The sequence below is a fragment of the Phoxinus phoxinus genome (genome assembly GCF_949152265.1).
Source record: "Phoxinus phoxinus genome assembly, chromosome: 11".
NCBI classification, from domain to species: Eukaryota; Metazoa; Chordata; class Actinopteri; order Cypriniformes; family Leuciscidae; genus Phoxinus; species Phoxinus phoxinus.
In genome coordinates this window covers 9,940,981-9,957,799 of record NC_136886.1, presented here as the reverse complement: position 1 = coordinate 9,957,799, position 16,819 = coordinate 9,940,981, and the positions used below count along the sequence as shown (strand labels likewise).

The following is a 16,819-nucleotide window of genomic DNA, read 5'->3' as shown; positions in this document are numbered from 1 at the left end:
GATAATAATACATGAAACTGGACTATATGTTTGCTGGTTGTTTACAGGGAATACATATCTTTGCTTTTATATAAAAAAAACAAAACATTTCAAACAATATGGAAATCATAGAAATGAATGTTTAATTCGAAAGGGGAATATTAAGGGTTGAGGAGAGACATAAGGGTCTGTAGTGAAGGGAACAGGTTGAGGACACCACAATGACAGCGACACTAATAGAAAGAGAGTGGAGGTCAGACAGCAGATTAGAGCCTGAGAGACGGCAGCGGTTATGGCAGCTGGATGGAGAAGGAGTTCGTTATGAGAGGTTCCTGTGGAGATAAGAGGATGTTTGATTGAAAGACCAGAGCTGGATCTCCTCTGATGAGATTTGGAGATTCTGAAATTACCTTATTAATATAACGGGGTGAGAGGGATGAAATTTATCGGTTCATTAAGCACACTGAGAAAAAAGGACAGGTGAGGAGAGGAAGAGAACGTGAGAGACTGGCAGATTCGTTTTGTCAGAAGTAATAAAGATCCAGCTGAAAGTTTCTTAAACCTCTTTTAGCAGGTCATACACATTTGAGTGTGAATTATTAATTAGTGGAATAAATGGTGGCTATTTTTGGTGCTGCTTTAATTAACTTATGACCCAGAGAGTAAATTTAGCCTAGCACTCTCGAAAATAAAAAGAAAATTCAGATAAATTAATATTGATTCATCAACATTGATAAATGGACACACACACACACACACACACACACACACACACACACACACACACACACACACACACACACACACTCGCACGCGCGCGCACGCACGCACGCACACACACACACACACACACACACACACACACACACCATTTTAATACATGCATACGTAGCATGACATTTCAAGGACTTTACTGTTAAAAGTCATTTCAGTGCAGTGTGAATGTGGACAACAGAACATTTTATGCATCCATATTCATTAATCAAAGCTCATTCTGAATGCTGTGTTTGAACTTTTGGAACAGTGTATTTATTGCATTCCTAAAGAGCCAGAGCAGTGTATGTTTGAAAATGTTTGCTTTTGCTTTTTTTGTTGTTGTTCATATTTTTAGGGGCATTGCAGTATGTGTGGAAGTCTGTATATTCTTCGTGACTTAGGATACCCAAGGATACCATACAGTGCATTTACATAACAGAGGTCAGACAGAATTAGAGAATTATTATTTTGGGTAATGAAGATGATACCTAATTTGTAAAAGTTGTTGAAAGTATATTAATTATGTGGTTGTTTTATATGCTTAAGAAGATCATGAATGTGCACTCACACTTACCATATTTCCGGCACTATGGGTAACTTCTGCCCTAATAAAGCTCCTAATGAGACTTCTAATATTCATGGAAATAAAGTGTCCTGCCTATGATGATAAATTAGAGGCAAAACTTATGTGTAATTTATGTTGCTATTCAGCACTAATTGGCTTCTCATATTTGTGCACTTTGAAGATAGATGGCTCAATTAACAATGAGAGAAATAACAACCCTCTCTAGTGCAGAAGCAAACCAAAAACGAAACTTTGATTTGGTGCACAAAGGAATATATTGAATTTTGATGGTTTTTTCTGCTTTAATGCCCAACCAAAAGCCCAAATTTTTACCCAGAGCTGGAAAACAGAACATCACAAAATAACAAGGCAACTAAAAGTTGTGTTCACCATATTGTATAGCGTTTACATTTTTTTTTAGGATGTTTACATGTAATCTGCGAATGTGCTACATTTTAAATAAAATGAATTTTTAATATTTGTATTTGAATTGACATTTCAAATATTTAAAGAAAAACATGATTATTATGGATGTTTGTTTGTAGATTTTGGACACAACTGACCCGGGAGAGTTCATTAGTCAAGTGGGAACAGTTATTGGCTGTCTGATGCTGATAACCTCAAAACAGTCTGGCCAATATTTATGTCCATCACTAGCCTTGAGTCAGACCATAGTTTCGATAAGTCTGCAGGTTTTTTCGCCTATGAGGCTTGGAGAGTAGGATGAAAGGAAGTAGTATTAGCCAGAGTGGAGGCGGAAGATTGTGTCACACAATGTAGTGTGATGAACAGCAGTAGCTACTAGTTGTTGTGGCACTACAGCCGTAGGAGAGCTGCCTGAACCCTTATTCTAAAGCATGTGAAAGATTTTTCTTGTGCCATCGCTGCCACACACCCACTCTCCCCCTTGTGAACTAGAACACTCTCCCTCTCTCTCTCTCTCTCTCTCTCTCTCTCTCTCTCTCTCTCTCTCTCTCTCTCTCTCTCTCTCTCTCTCTCTCTCTCTCTCTCTCTCTCTCTCTCTCTCTCTCTCTCTCTCTCTCTCTCTCTCTCTCTCTCTCTCTCTCTCTCTCTCTCTCTCTCTCTCTCTCTCTCCCTCTCCCTCTCTCCCTCTCCCTCCCATCCAGCTTTTTCCATATCCTATAATCCATTAAGCAGCACTAGCACTCCTTCCTTTCACTCCCTATCTCTCCCTCTCCCTCTATTTCCTGGCAGACCGGCATGACCTTCTGTTTTTCTCAAGGTCTCTATTTCGACATTGAGCGCGTGAAGAGAGCATCTATTACATTTAAGCATGAAAGCTCCCTTAACCCCTTTGACATATAATATTTATTTTCTTCAGCCTGATGTTATTTTTATATACATTTTTCTACATTTTTGGATATCTGAAAAAAAGCACAATATGGACATATTGGCAACATCGAATACCAATATATGCACGTGCTTTAGAAATGTACAAAACCTCTATACTGATATTCTAAATATATTTACAAGGCACATTTGATTATTATATAACTATATTTTTGATCCCCTAATAACCCGTGTACCTCTAAACCTCTAACCATAAAAGAAATGTAATGGATAAATGCACAGTGGGCAAAGGATTCGTAAACATTATCTCTAAAGCTGTTCAGACGCTAAATGTCAATACATAAATGAAGTGTTTCATTGACTATTCAAACATATGAAAATGTGTGTTCTACAACAGCACTTTACGTACAAATACTTAAAATTACTAATGTTTTTTAAATCTATTTTCAATTATTTTCAATAGTTACATTCAAAATCCATTTAGCTGAAGAGGAACATGCGTGTCGTTTTTGTCATAGTTGGTCTGATCTGACTGCGTCTTTTCTGTCAGAGTCGCATTAATTCTTCACAGGAGGAAGCCATCTTACAGAGGCTGTGTCACATGGCACAAGTTCTTATTTTTAGCTGGATTAGTGGAGTTTCAGGCAAGTGCTTTCACCCACACACACGTTAGCTCTCTCTGAGACAGACACACACACGCCCATTAACTCTAATACTGAGCACGCTGTAGCTTTTTTCTGTCACACACACTGTCTCATACTTAGATACCTCTCAGCTCACACAGAAGCACCAAAAACCTTCTAAAGGCACTCTCTGTCTTTCCGTCACATGAGACTTTTTTACTTTTCCCATCATTTCCCCCACTTTACTCCCTTACTCACTCAGAACATGTCTTTTTCTTCTCTCGCGCACAAAGAAAAAAGCTGGCTGTGGGCTCTGAATTGTGATTAAAATGCTATGGTTTCACAATCCATTGAAGCGCTATATTCTGTTCTGCCGATACTTCACCAACACCCAAATCCTACAATGCATGGTCTTATTGTGCTGTCAATATGAGAATGTTAGTAAGACAAAGTGCACACAAAGAGACACATACACACACTAGTCAAGGTCCGGGATTGAATTTAACATATTTTAAGAAGGCAAACTGGTAAAGTTTTGTTAGAATTCTGTATACTTGAGGTTGTTTCAACTTTCAAAGGAATGTTTTACAACAGTGTTTGCAAGGCAGCAAAAGAGCTGTTGTACTGAATGCCAGCACAGCTGTTAGCCTACTGAAAGTAATTTTTGCTTTTGTAGGCTACAACAGTTCTATAAACAACAGATTCTGCATTATTTTTTTCTGTAATTTTTTTATTGTTTTAGCAAGACTTTCTGACGGTAATGCAACATTATATATACTATTATTATGTAAAGGTTATATTCAAACACATTAAAATATTTACATTAACACATTTAATAGGCCTACAGCCTTTTTAAAAAGTAGATATGATCCTTAGATATTGCTAAACATCTGTCTTCAAAATGTAAAAGCAATAATTTCTCCATATTTACATTTTATGTAGGCTACTATATTCAGATGATAGCAGTAGCAAATGATAACAGAAATATTCCTTATGTTAATGAACAGACTTCTTGCACGGATATGCCAGTATTCGACAGGTTTCTTTCTTTCTTTGAGTGAGTCATTCATTCCCTTTACCGATTCGTTCAACACGCTATTTCATTCAAGAACGAAACATTGGATCCATTTACTCAACCGATTCATTCAAAGCGCTGTTGTTAGAATGAGTCATGATTCATTCGTTCAATTGATTCAAAATACTGATTCATTTAGGAACTAAACACACCGCCGTGATAACGCTGTGACTATGTTTGGAATATGTTCGTTGTCAGAGAGCACAACCAGACCAAATAACTGGAAAAATTGTGTCTAAAATGTAAGTTACTCAATGTTAACTTTCAACGTTTATTGAACTGGTATAGCCTATAAATGCAGTGTTAAACTCACAAGCGTGCTATTTTTCTGAATACCTGCTGTTTGGATTTTCCATCCTCGTCCTCATCATCCTCTTACTTTAATAATGCTAGCTTGACTCAATCATCTTAAGCAGAGTTGATGTGAAGTTCAATTATGCTGAAGCATTCAAATGGAATCCAAAACGGAGATATTAGCATGCCTTTCAAACAGCACTGATGAGGTGCGAAATGCTGGTTTGCACGGTTATTTATTCATTTTCGATGTAATGTGCTACTGGGGACTGCACAGTGGAGGGCCGGTTTGTTTCTGCCTTGTGGCTCAGAGACACCAAAACTAACCAGCTGCTATCTTCAGCACTGGCCTTGTGGGTTCATAGCACTTCTGCGCTCCGAGCATCATGCTAAACATAGAAAATGGCATGAAGGGACGCAGGGAGGGGAGTGGAGGAAAAGAGTTGCGGGCTCCAGGACTATGCAGAACATTCTGTTCCCCATTGGCAGATCGGTATCCCTGAGTTCCAGGGAGTCCGATGAAGCTGCTGGGTAATGATTCGTTAGGGCAGTTTTGCAATGCTGATGTTGCTTTAACGATTGAACCCTGTATCCAGAGTGTTCATATTATTTGACGCTATAAATGCGTTCGTATTACTGCAGTGCTGCGTGTTTTGTTTTCTTTCATTTGTTCAAGGATATTGTTTCTGTAATGTGGTGTGGGTTTTGTCTGATGGTAAATTTCTATGTGCTTGTTTGCTTATTGTCCTGATTGTTAATTACATGCACTGTACAGCAGCAAGCATTATGAAAGTACATGACTCTTTTGGTATTTGATGTCTGGAATCCTGGATATTCTCAGTGGCACACCATAATAGCATCATCAATACAGCCAAATTTGTAAAAGTATGTATTATCTTAACCACACTATCTCATTTATTCAGTATTTCATCTTATATAGCATAAATAATGCATGTGTTATTATAATACAAAGTATGTCTTAGCCTATGTCATCAAATTTAAATATTTGTATTTATATTATATTAAAGTGATATTTAAATTTTTTTGGTACACTATAAAAGTGAAAAATACTGTTAATTATTCATGTTACATAGTGTGTTTGCACTGTGGTAATGCCTGCTTCCCAAAGCATACATTAAATTCCTCTTTATTATATAATATAATAATTAATATAATATAATACTTTGTCTCTTACAACAGGACAGTGTAACCAAAAATGGAAATAGCATGTTATCTTTCAAGATGTTTTAAGTATTGCAGAATACTGTTCAAAAGTTTGAAGTCGGTAAGATAAAAAAAATATTGATTTGATTGGAAAATTGACTTCTACATCCTTACAAAAATATTCTTTATTACATAAATACTTTTCTTTTAAACTATCAATTTATCAAAGAGTTCTGAAAAAAATGTATCATGGTTTCTACAAAAATGTTAAGCAGCACAACTGTTTTATAATAATAAAAAATAATTATTGAGTGCTGAATCAGCATATTAGAATGATTTCTGAAAAATCATGTGACACTGAAGACGGGAGATATGGCTTTGCCATTGCACGATTAAATTACGGTTTAAAATATATATAAAATAGAAAACAGTTATTTGATATTGTAATAATGTTTTATAATATTATTGATTTTACTCTATTTTTTTTAATCAAATAAATGCAGCCTTGGTGTGCATAAAATGTCTTCCAAAAATGGTAATTTTTTTTCTTCTTGAATTTAGTGCTCAATAGCTCAGCAAAATCAAAATGCATAAAAATAATTATTAATTTTGTGTCTTTTGTCTCATACAAACTTTGAAAGCAAGTGGGAGGTGTGTTCCATTTTAAATGTAGACTCTTGTTCTGTTTAATTTAGTTGTCTGGGTGTAAATTTGACAAACACCTTCATTTTATCTCCCCTATTCAGTTAAGTAACACTTTTTTTTTATCTACCCCTTTTTCGGTGCCATGCAGACTTGAATGTAAGATATTGAAACCCCAAATCCAAAAACAAATTTACATTGAGATATCTTAAAATTAAATTTGATTTAATTGAAGTTTATTTTCTTTTTTTAAAGAAAATAATTAAGATGCACAACTAAGATTGGAATGCAAACGTGATACTTCCCCCTCTGTGGAGTAACATTGAAATCACTCGTCCACATTTCCTATCTTTTTCTCATGCATCATCTCTGGCCCACAGCTAAAGCTGCTGCACTCATGCAATTATCATAATTACTAACGACTCTGCAGTCTGCTGCTGAGTGTGCACACGCACACACTGAAAGCTGCTTCTTCATTCACACAAAAGAAAAGGAACACTTTTATTTTTCACACTAACGAAATGTAAATGACTCTATAAATAAGATACGGCTTCTGGAATGAGAACGTTATAGCAGGAGAATGGATTCATCAGGAGAGGTTGAAGTAAAAAAGCACTGTTGATCGTATTTCCTAAGAAATCGTGTCTCGAGTCTGATTAGGTGAAGCTGAAAAAGACAGTAAGTCAACAATGTTCAAGGCAGATGAACCATCTTTTCAAGTCTTGTTAAGTGATTCTGTCGAATTGCTCATTGGAGAAATCACTTGACTAGTGCAGTTTGTCATCCTGTGTTGACATATTTCCTATTGAAACAGGAAGTTAGGGCTTAGATATATTGGTTTTTGCCTGTAGGTTGCAGAGGAGGAACATTCTTATATTAATTGGACATGGCAATAATGTGCCATATTTTGGGAAAAATGTATTCTGATAAAAAATTGCAATTGTGATTTTAAAGTGCAACATCTTTAAAAAAAAAAGAGATCTAGGTTTGCTGTGCTTGTTTGTATTTCAGCATTACTTAAAATGAACTTGCATTCTCCCCTGGTAGTGACATTTAGAGGTTGAAATATGTGTTTGACTGAGTGTGTACAAATGAATCATGCTGTTACAGGGTAATCATGATAAGAGGGATCCATAGGGAATCTATGGGACTTCTACTTGGGAGGATGGGGGTGGATGTACCATTAAAGTGCTGATGGATATTGGTCACTCTGTTATGAGAACTATAGGGGTGCTTTGTACAGACTAATGTAATTATAAAAAATAAAAAAGGTGATAATCTGTACTGTTACACCTTTTAAACACAAAACCCCAATTGCTATTTTAGTATAATTTATATACTATTGTAGTATTTGTTAGTTTTCTTTTTACATTTTTAGGTAATTTAAAGGTACGATATGTAAGTTTCGCTGCTAGAGTTCGCTTATTCAAAACAGTAACAGAGGCTTAGCTTGATGACGCCGAGCTTGGAATCATGGAGGTGTTGTTTTCCCCCACAGCTGATGGAAAACAATCCAACGCAGTAATCATGTTCATGGATGAGCTAATGTATTAAAGTTTTATTAATGTTAATAACTGTGTGGTATGAAGCAGGGCGCAGCCGAGAGACTGGGACGATTTACATTGCTGTATTTATTATGCTTATAAGCTGCAGTCGGCCGCTGTCCCTCCTTTCATTTTATTGTTTGTTTTTTCACGAGTAAAGTTGTATTTAACATGTGCCTCCTTACCTGAGCTTGAACTTTGTTACAGTTACGGTACATTTGATCACATAAATTCACAGTGTTTTATTTAGCAGCAAGTGCTGAATTACTGCTCATACAGGTCACTTTTTAAAATTGGACTAAAATTGTGGGGTAACGCTGGTTTATTACATGATCAAAAATAATAATACTAAAAATACATTTGAGTGTGTTAAGTTATGTTAAAACATTTCTCTGTGCAGTGGCTTGTTGCACATTGCAGTAAGCTATATCAATATTAGAGTATCATATTAATAAAAGCTAGATTGCATGCTGAATGACATGCAGTTAATTAGAAAATATTGTATGGTGCAGAAAATGCTTTGTTACTGTTATTACAAATAATGCTCTTTCTGATTTTGCTATGTTAGCCACTAGACAATATTGTCTCTGAGGCATGCATGGTACAAACATGTTGCCCACAGCAACTAAGACAATACGACTAACAGTGTTGAACTATAACAATGATTTAATATATAATCTCTGGATAAAAATATTGTGTACATAGCATGCAAGTAATATAATGCAAGTACATGAGTAAAAAAAATACAGTATATAACATTGTTGTAGTATTTTTTATTATTATTATTTTTTAGATATTTTAATCCAAAAATCGTACTGTGCCTTTAAGGTTTAGTAATTTGGTTATGTGCTTTTGCCATTTTTAATAGATTGTTTTTATTTAAATATTTCTGAATTGCTTTAATTTTTATTTTAGATTTACGTTTAGTTGTACAGAGGCACTAAAGTTACATGATGATCGAAAAAAATATGTGATGGGAAGAAAAAACTATTACATTTATAAGCTTTTTTCCTCATGGGGACCAACAAATGTCCCCTCAAGGACAAGAACTTTGGATATTGCATCTTTGTGAATTCTGCCCCAATAATGTTGGGTTTACCTGGACTAGCTGTCAAGTTAGAGTGTTAACACACATCACCTGTATGCCTGTCCCCGGCCTTCATAAAAACTATGGAAATAAGAAAGAGAAAAGCACACTCAGAAATGTTGAGGGCTGCAAGCTGTTCTTCAGGGTTATAGTATTCTCTGTACAGACAGTTCAGAAGGCAGATAAAGTCAACTGCTCTATGTGTGTGTGAAGTCGAGAGGACAGAAGCAGAGAGATGAACACAGATGGTACTGTGATGCCTCACAGGCACATGCTACTTTGTACTTTTCCACCTTCCTCCTACACACTTGCACACAGAAAACCCTGTTTCCTTTAGATTTTGTCACACTGGTGGTTTCAGGATGAACGGCAACATAACATCTTGCTAAACTTTTTTTTTTTTTGGTACCATATGCATGACAGCACAATAGAGCACAATTGGAGGTTTTGAATGTTTCAGTGAAGTAATGAAAACAGATGTAAGCTAGAAAAAAGGAATACAATAATGCATATCATTGTCACATTCGTTGTTTAATTGTACACACTTTACAATATATTTAATAATATAGTATATGTTAGGGATAATGTACAGTCAGCCAGTCATTTTTTTTTCAAAATTATACTCTGACAAAGTCATTAGGAGAGGAGGGGGGTTAACTTACATTTTGTGATAATGACTGGCTCACTGAAAACTCTTCTGCTTATTACACTGGTACTTACCAAATGAACAAATAAAAAGTCATGAAATATTGATTTGAGTTTATTTTACTGTGTGAGAAGAAGAAAGAGTGGAGGAATACGAGAGACATGAAACATGCTAGAACAAAGGTTACTAGAGAATATGGTCCTTTGCATTATATGAAAATGTTTGACCACAGGATGATCGACCAATCAGAATCAAGTATTCCAGAGAGCCATAGTACATATGCTATGCAACGCTTAACAATAAAATAGTGTCTTTCAAGTATGAACCTGCTCTGAGGACATGGATAAGCAAATGCAAATAATAAAATTCAACTAACCATACAATTGTCTTTTCAAACTTTTCAAAAGATCAACCCTTAAAAATCAAGGGGAAAATATTTAAACGTTGATGTCAAACGTAGTGTGTCCGTCCAAATGAAAAGAAAACACGACCCAGGCTAGATTAAATAGGCCTACTGGTTTAGCAAGGATGGTTTGTGCGACCACAAATGCGTTTGTGCTGTTAGTTATTGCCTCTGTTGTTAATTGCACTGACATTACATTACAGCCGTTAAGTGTTAATGCACTTAATGGCTGTTCCCTTCTCATATTCGGCAGCCTAATACAATATTTGGCCCAATGTTTGCTCCATGTGTTAGGCTGATAAATCACACTTTGCTGTTTGAATGTTAAAGGGATGGATCGAAAATTCTCATTATTTCATTCGTGATTTCAACTGATTTAAAATTTTCTTTCAGCTTTCTACTGTTTAGGCAGCCAAGTTTTTTTGAAAGCCTCTTTTGTTGGCAGTAAATAACCCTTTTAAGACCACTCTTTTAATGTAAGTAATAATATAACATAATGTATTTCTAAAAAATATAAGTTCGTAGTGATTTCTCAAGCTCCCCCTAAAAATAAATAATATAATTCTAAAATGTATACAATTGATAAATAAAATATAATGGAATCTTCATTTTTGAGTGAGCTTATTTCTTTCTTTTTTTGGTTTGCTTTTAATAATAATAATACATAATAAAAAGTTGGAGTACCACATTATATTGCAGAATCTGGGTCCTGAAGCAAAACCGGTTTATAACCACTGCCATAAAACACAGTGGCACTGTAACTGTCAGGGCTTTGCTCTTCTGCTTTATATGAGGAGGAGGAGGAGGATACTGTTTGGCCTGGTCTTTTTCTCCTTCACAACACTTCTCTCATTCTGTTGCTTACTCGTTCGTCACTCTGTCATCTTGTGCCCTGATGACATTCAGGGAGAGTGATGAATCACATCGGGATAGAGAGAGAGAGAGAGAGAGAGAAGGAAGTTGAAGAGGCGTTCAGTGAAATACAAGATGTATTATGCATGAAAAATCAACATATTTAAAAAATATGAAGGACTTAAACACACAATTTCTGTGAGGGAAAGTTAAAATTAGAGCGTGCAAGTGAGAGAACTAGTGTGAGAAAGATGTAGCTAGAGATATCTGGCTGTGAGAATAGAGAGAATGTGTGTTATTGAGTTTGAAGGTGGGTGTTTTTATTTCTTAAAGGGGTCATGACATGAGAAACCAAATTTGCCTTGATCTTTTGGTATATAAGAGGTCTTTGTACCATTAAAACGTCCTGCAAGTTTCATAGCTTAAGACGTCCTCCCCATTATAAACGAATCATTTATTTAATCAAGCTCTAAATACAGCTCGTTCTGGATCCATGGTAAGAAGTGACGTCACGGTACGAAGTGACGTACCGGCGTTTGCATAATGACCGCCTCCAGCAGAAGACAGTTACGCTTTAAGCGCAAGGCAACTACGCTCATTTCGTATCATTGTCGCGCCCGCGCGCTGCGCGCCTCACAAGTGTTCAGTCGACGGACAGCGAGCCGAGTGGGTCTGTGTACAGGGAAATTACGATGCCGCAGATGTGCTGTTCCTGGCTGTGGACAAACAACATCTTTGAATACGCTGCGAAAGATCCAGTCGTCAGGGGAAAATGGAAGCACTTTATTTTTTGCAGACGTCTCAGTCACGGCAGTGTTAGTTTAAGCGTGTGTTCTATACATGTGAAGGATGACTGTTTTGAGACTGTTTTGAGCTTTGCCAGAAAACTGTTGCTCAAAGATAAGTCCGTGCCGACTGTTCTGGGCTCAACATCGACGACGCAAACTGTAAGTAATGTATTTAAAACTTTAAACTACTTTTTAAATACGCTGAAAGATCCAGTCATCAGGGAAAAATGGATGCACTTTATTTTTTGCGGACGTCCCAGTCACGGCAGTGTTCTATACATTTAAGGATGACTGTTTTGAGGAAAAAATCCCAATATGATGCTTGGCTTTGCCAGAAAACTGTTGCTCAAAGATAAGTCCGTGCCGAATATTCTGGGCTCAACAACGACGACGCAAACTTACTTTTTACCATGGCTAATATAAACACATTTGTATAAGAGAATCTTGAAAATATGTCGCCTTTCTAGTAGGCCTACATGTGATAGAAAATTAAAAATGTTGCCTTTATCAATGCTGCATCTTCAAATATGGCCTGTGCATGCATTTTTGTCCGTGGTACACCCTATCATTTCATTGGAATTAGTTAAATAATGTTAAACTGTTAGCAAATTAGGCTATATGATAATTATGCAACAATAATCTGTTTTCAAGTGTCTCGGGTTAATTTTTTTTTATTAATTCAAAATAGTTTCACTTTCCATGTGGACACGGGCTGATCCAGTCTTCGTTGTTGTGGTGATCGTTCATTTTCCTCTGATTCTGGCTCAAACATAATAAGGTTTTATCATTGCAAGAGCCATCGCTTCGCATGCATCACCCGCTATTAAACAGTTGCGCCGAATCCGCAAACGTTCTGGCTGGGGGCGTTAATAATTGATGCATAGGCACTGACGTTAGCCAATCATAACAGTGGGCGTTAACACTGAACTCTTAAAGGGGAAACACCCCCAAAACAGACTGTTTGAATCAGAGGATGAGAAACAGGGTGGGAAAAGGTCATAAATCACTAAATTTTAAAAGTTTTTGGTAAAAAAAACTATAGTAATACTATATTTGCACCTAAGGGAACATAATAATGAAATAAAAAAAACCATGTCATGACCCCTTTAAAGCAGAAAGAGTATTTTTAAGTGTAGACTTGAGAAGAGACTACTTGTGGGAGTGTTTTGGTAAAAACAAAGATTTATGAAATGTCTCTTGCTAATGAAAAGAAAACCACTGTCTTTTGTCATTTGTTTCTGAAAAATCTCGAACCCTTTTGCGGCAGCACATCATTTGCTTTAGTCTTGAACCGATGTAGATCTGGATCCATATGTGAATGGGCAAAAATCTGATAACAGATTCAACGGAAACCATTTAAGATTAAGTCACTGATTAAAAAGATCTCATTTATAACGTTGTATTATCTATAATAACAATAAATAAATGGATTGGTCTTGTGAAATATTTCTGCGTTTTCACAAATGATCTGGATTTTGACTTTTTTTCCCTTTCATTTCTCCTTGTAGATCACCAAGCAGCAGCTGCAGACCACTAAGGACCGCTTTGAGTCTTTTCTCAAAGGAGACACACAGATTGTGGCGGATGAGGCCTTCATCAATGCTGTTCAGAGCTATTTTGAGGTGAAGTATCATTGCAACAGTATAAATTGACCCTTGTCTGCTGAAGTAATCACCCATGGCATTATTGGTTGCTCAACCAAAATTATTAGTTAAAATTTTCCCTTAAACTCTTCCCTTAAACATTTAAACCAGCCTCAAACTGGTTTGAGAACTTATCAGACTTTTTTAAAACTAGACATGCTATGTTATGTTATTTCATTTCAGTAAGTAAATAACGCTTTTATTTAGCAAGGATGCATTACATTTATAATTGACAGTTACAGACATTTATTCTGTTGTAAGATTTCCTTTGTAAAATAAATGCTGTTCTTTTTAACTTTTAATTCGTTAAAAAATTATCCGTTCCCACAAAAATATTGAGCTTATTGAGATATTTAAATGTTGAACTGTTTTCAACATTGATAATAATAATTTGTTTGTGAGCACCAAATCAATATATTAGACTATTTCTTAAGCATCCTGTGATACTGAAGATGGGAGTAATGATGCTGAAAATTCAGCGTTGCAATCACAGGAATAAATTAGTCTACATTTTAAAACATTAAAATGGGGTAAAAAAAGTGAAAACAGTTATTTTAAATTGTAATAATATTTCACAATATTGCTGTTTTACTGTATTTTTTTTATCTAAAAGACTTTTCAAAAACATTAAAAAAATCTTACCAACCCTGACTAGAAAACCTTAGTAAATCACCTTGCATGATTAATTTAAATACTTTCCTCCCATAAATGTTGTATCTGAAAGGGAAACTCCTACAAATGCATATGCAATAAGGTCAGTCGCAAAGATATCTGTGTCCACGCCCTTTCAGCGCAAATTTTTCACTGCGTGTCGTTAATAAATCCTGATGGTAGTTTTTTTAACGCCAAAAAAGGATTAGCGCTGAGTCCGCTGACGCAAGCTGTTAGTAAATCTGTTAGTAATAAGTGCTTTGCTATTAACATTTTCCCTGTGAATTCGCCAAATTGTCCTCTATAGAATAGTGCGCTGAATGAATGAAAATGAGTTTGGTGTCTCTGTCCGTGTGAGGTCGTGGCATGTTACCCTCTCCTTCAGGCGATTAGCTCGGGCTAATGATGGCAAACAACAATAATATCATGAACCCACCCCTTGATTATTGAACTGTGTGTCTTGAAATGTTGCATAGCCAGTTGTAGTTAGATGATCACATACCTTCGTAAGTGAATTATCATGGAGATGAGAGCGCCTAAATAGCCCTTCAGGGCTCTCCTTAGCTAAAACGCATCTCAAACACAAGTGTTTACACGTGCTCTGTGAAGAGATTGCTATTCTAATGGATTCAAGTATTGTGGTAAGGTCACTACATTACTACATCCTGTTGCTGCGGTTGGGGCTTCTGTGCATGCTAATTACTTGTGCAATATGGCTGAAAGTGGCTATTAGAACACTTTAGACTGCCTCGCATATGAAATCGTTAATACAAATGCTTTGTGTTTAACTGTCATAGTTGTAAATCATTATTTCATGTAGCCAGAAGCAATTTCAAGATTCTCAAGAGTGTATATGAGTGGTAACTGAGAAATGTTTGTACAGTACATATAGTACAATAAATAAATATGTGTGTAACACATCTGTAATGTTTTCTAAAAGTCCCAGCTTTAACAGGCAATAAGTTATGAAATGGGTAAATTGTGAACGGCTTGTAATATTCCTCTGAAATCAGACTCAGGTTTCTGTAATGTTTCAACTAGAAAAGTCATTGCAGGGCCTGTTTGTGGAACTGTTCATTTCCAAATCAGTGTCATCAGGCCACAGGAAGAGAAGCTCACTGTAAACTGCAGTCTGGATTGGGACCAGACAGCAATTTAAAGCTCTGTTTGTCTTCTTGAATGGAGAACGATAGAAGGCTTTTAAATGGAACGAAGAAAAGCAGCTGCCGAGCACACCAATTGTTAAGAAAAACATAAATCGTGTTTTACTCTCACCTCTATAAAACCAGATTTGAAACATTGCGGATAGGAAAAGAGGAGGCGGTTGGAACTCAATAGCCATTTCGTTTGGACTAAAGAATAAAATCACAAATGTTCTCTCCCTTTACTCTGGTTTGAATTAGGAAATATCTTTTGAATAATTCAGAGAGAGAGATAAAGAGAGCCCACTGCAACATTTTTGCCCACACTGATCCCATCATTTCAAAGCAGTGAAATTTTACAGTTACCATTGCTTTCCATGGCTTTAATGGCATTGGTTATATTACTGCAGTATTTCACGGTAGATGATGTTGTATCTATCACAGCATAGAATATTAAAGCAAAGCACTGAGGCATAATTTTCTCTAGCAGATTGAAGTGATTGAAAACACAGTGAATGTTTTAAAGTCACCCAAAGAGAAACTTTTTGAAGGGCAAATTGTTTTCCTGGCTTTATCACCACCTCACCTTTAAAGGTCCAATGAAATGGTTTGGCGAGTGCATGATTTTTTCTTATGTTAATTATATTTCCTGTAGAAACAGGAAGTTTTGATGGGACATATCTATGGACCCCTCCCTTTTTTTAATCGGCAGGAGTCTTTAGAATAGCCTACTTACATTATTTAACTAGACACACACACACACACACACGATATATTCGATCGATATATTAAAAACAATAATAATAAAATATGAATTAAGTCAATGTTTAGGTAGCATATAGATTACTAGCACTCCAATTTTGAATATGTCTTGAATTATTTGTTGCCTTCCCCTTGTCTGTATGACCTGCAGGTTTTTCTAAAGAGCGACCGTGTCGCTAAAATGGTCCAAACTGGAGGTTTATCCGCTCTAGACTGTCGCGAGGTGTTCAAGCGCCACATCGAGAAACGCGTGCGGAGCCTGCCAGAGATTGATGGTCTGAGCAAGGAGACCGTGCTGAGTTCCTGGATGGCTAAGTTTGACACCATCTACCGCGGAGACGAGGACCCACGAAAGGCGCAGCAGCGCATGACAGCCAGCGCCGCTTCCGAACTCATCCTGAGCAAAGACCAGCTCTACGAGATGTTCCAGCAGATCCTGGGGATCAAGAAGTTTGAGCACCAGCTGTTGTACCAGGCTTGCCAGGTGAGTGGGGAACATAGGAGCTTGTTGAGCCAGTAGACACAATTTGACCATGAGATGCTTGGCAAATTATTACAGTATTTTGGCTATATACAATATTTTGGTTATACATTAAAGGTGACGATACACAGGGCAACTTTTTGAGCAATGTTGCTGGGCAATCTTGCTTGGGCACTTTTCCCTTGAAAATGGGGAATCATTTAGATTGGTCGTGGGCCCTGTGTCTCATTTGGTTGCCCGTTGATGGCAACATTGCACAGCAACATTGCTCAAAAAGTTGCCCTGTCTATCATTACCTTAAGAGGTCTGACAGTTATTTTCTTTTTTTTTCCCTTTGTTTTGCCTTGAAGATGGAAGGTCACACACACAGGTTGCGATCTATCATTCCACTTGCGATGTTTTTTAACTATT

General features: G+C 36.5%; 1 protein-coding gene across 4 annotated transcripts in view; it reads left to right on the top strand.

Moving 5' to 3' along the window:
* The window catches only part of cadpsb (Ca2+-dependent activator protein for secretion b), a 90,809-nt gene that overhangs the window by 21,440 nt on the left and 52,550 nt on the right, over positions 1-16,819 (top strand). For all 4 annotated transcript variants that reach the window (XM_079629302.1, XM_079629301.1, XM_079629300.1 and 1 more), the window contains exons 2-3: positions 13,238-13,351; positions 16,079-16,411. In XM_079629302.1, coding sequence (XP_079485428.1) covers positions 13,238-13,351; positions 16,079-16,411 — 447 coding nt within the window. The remainder of the gene's footprint in view (positions 1-13,237; positions 13,352-16,078; positions 16,412-16,819) is intronic.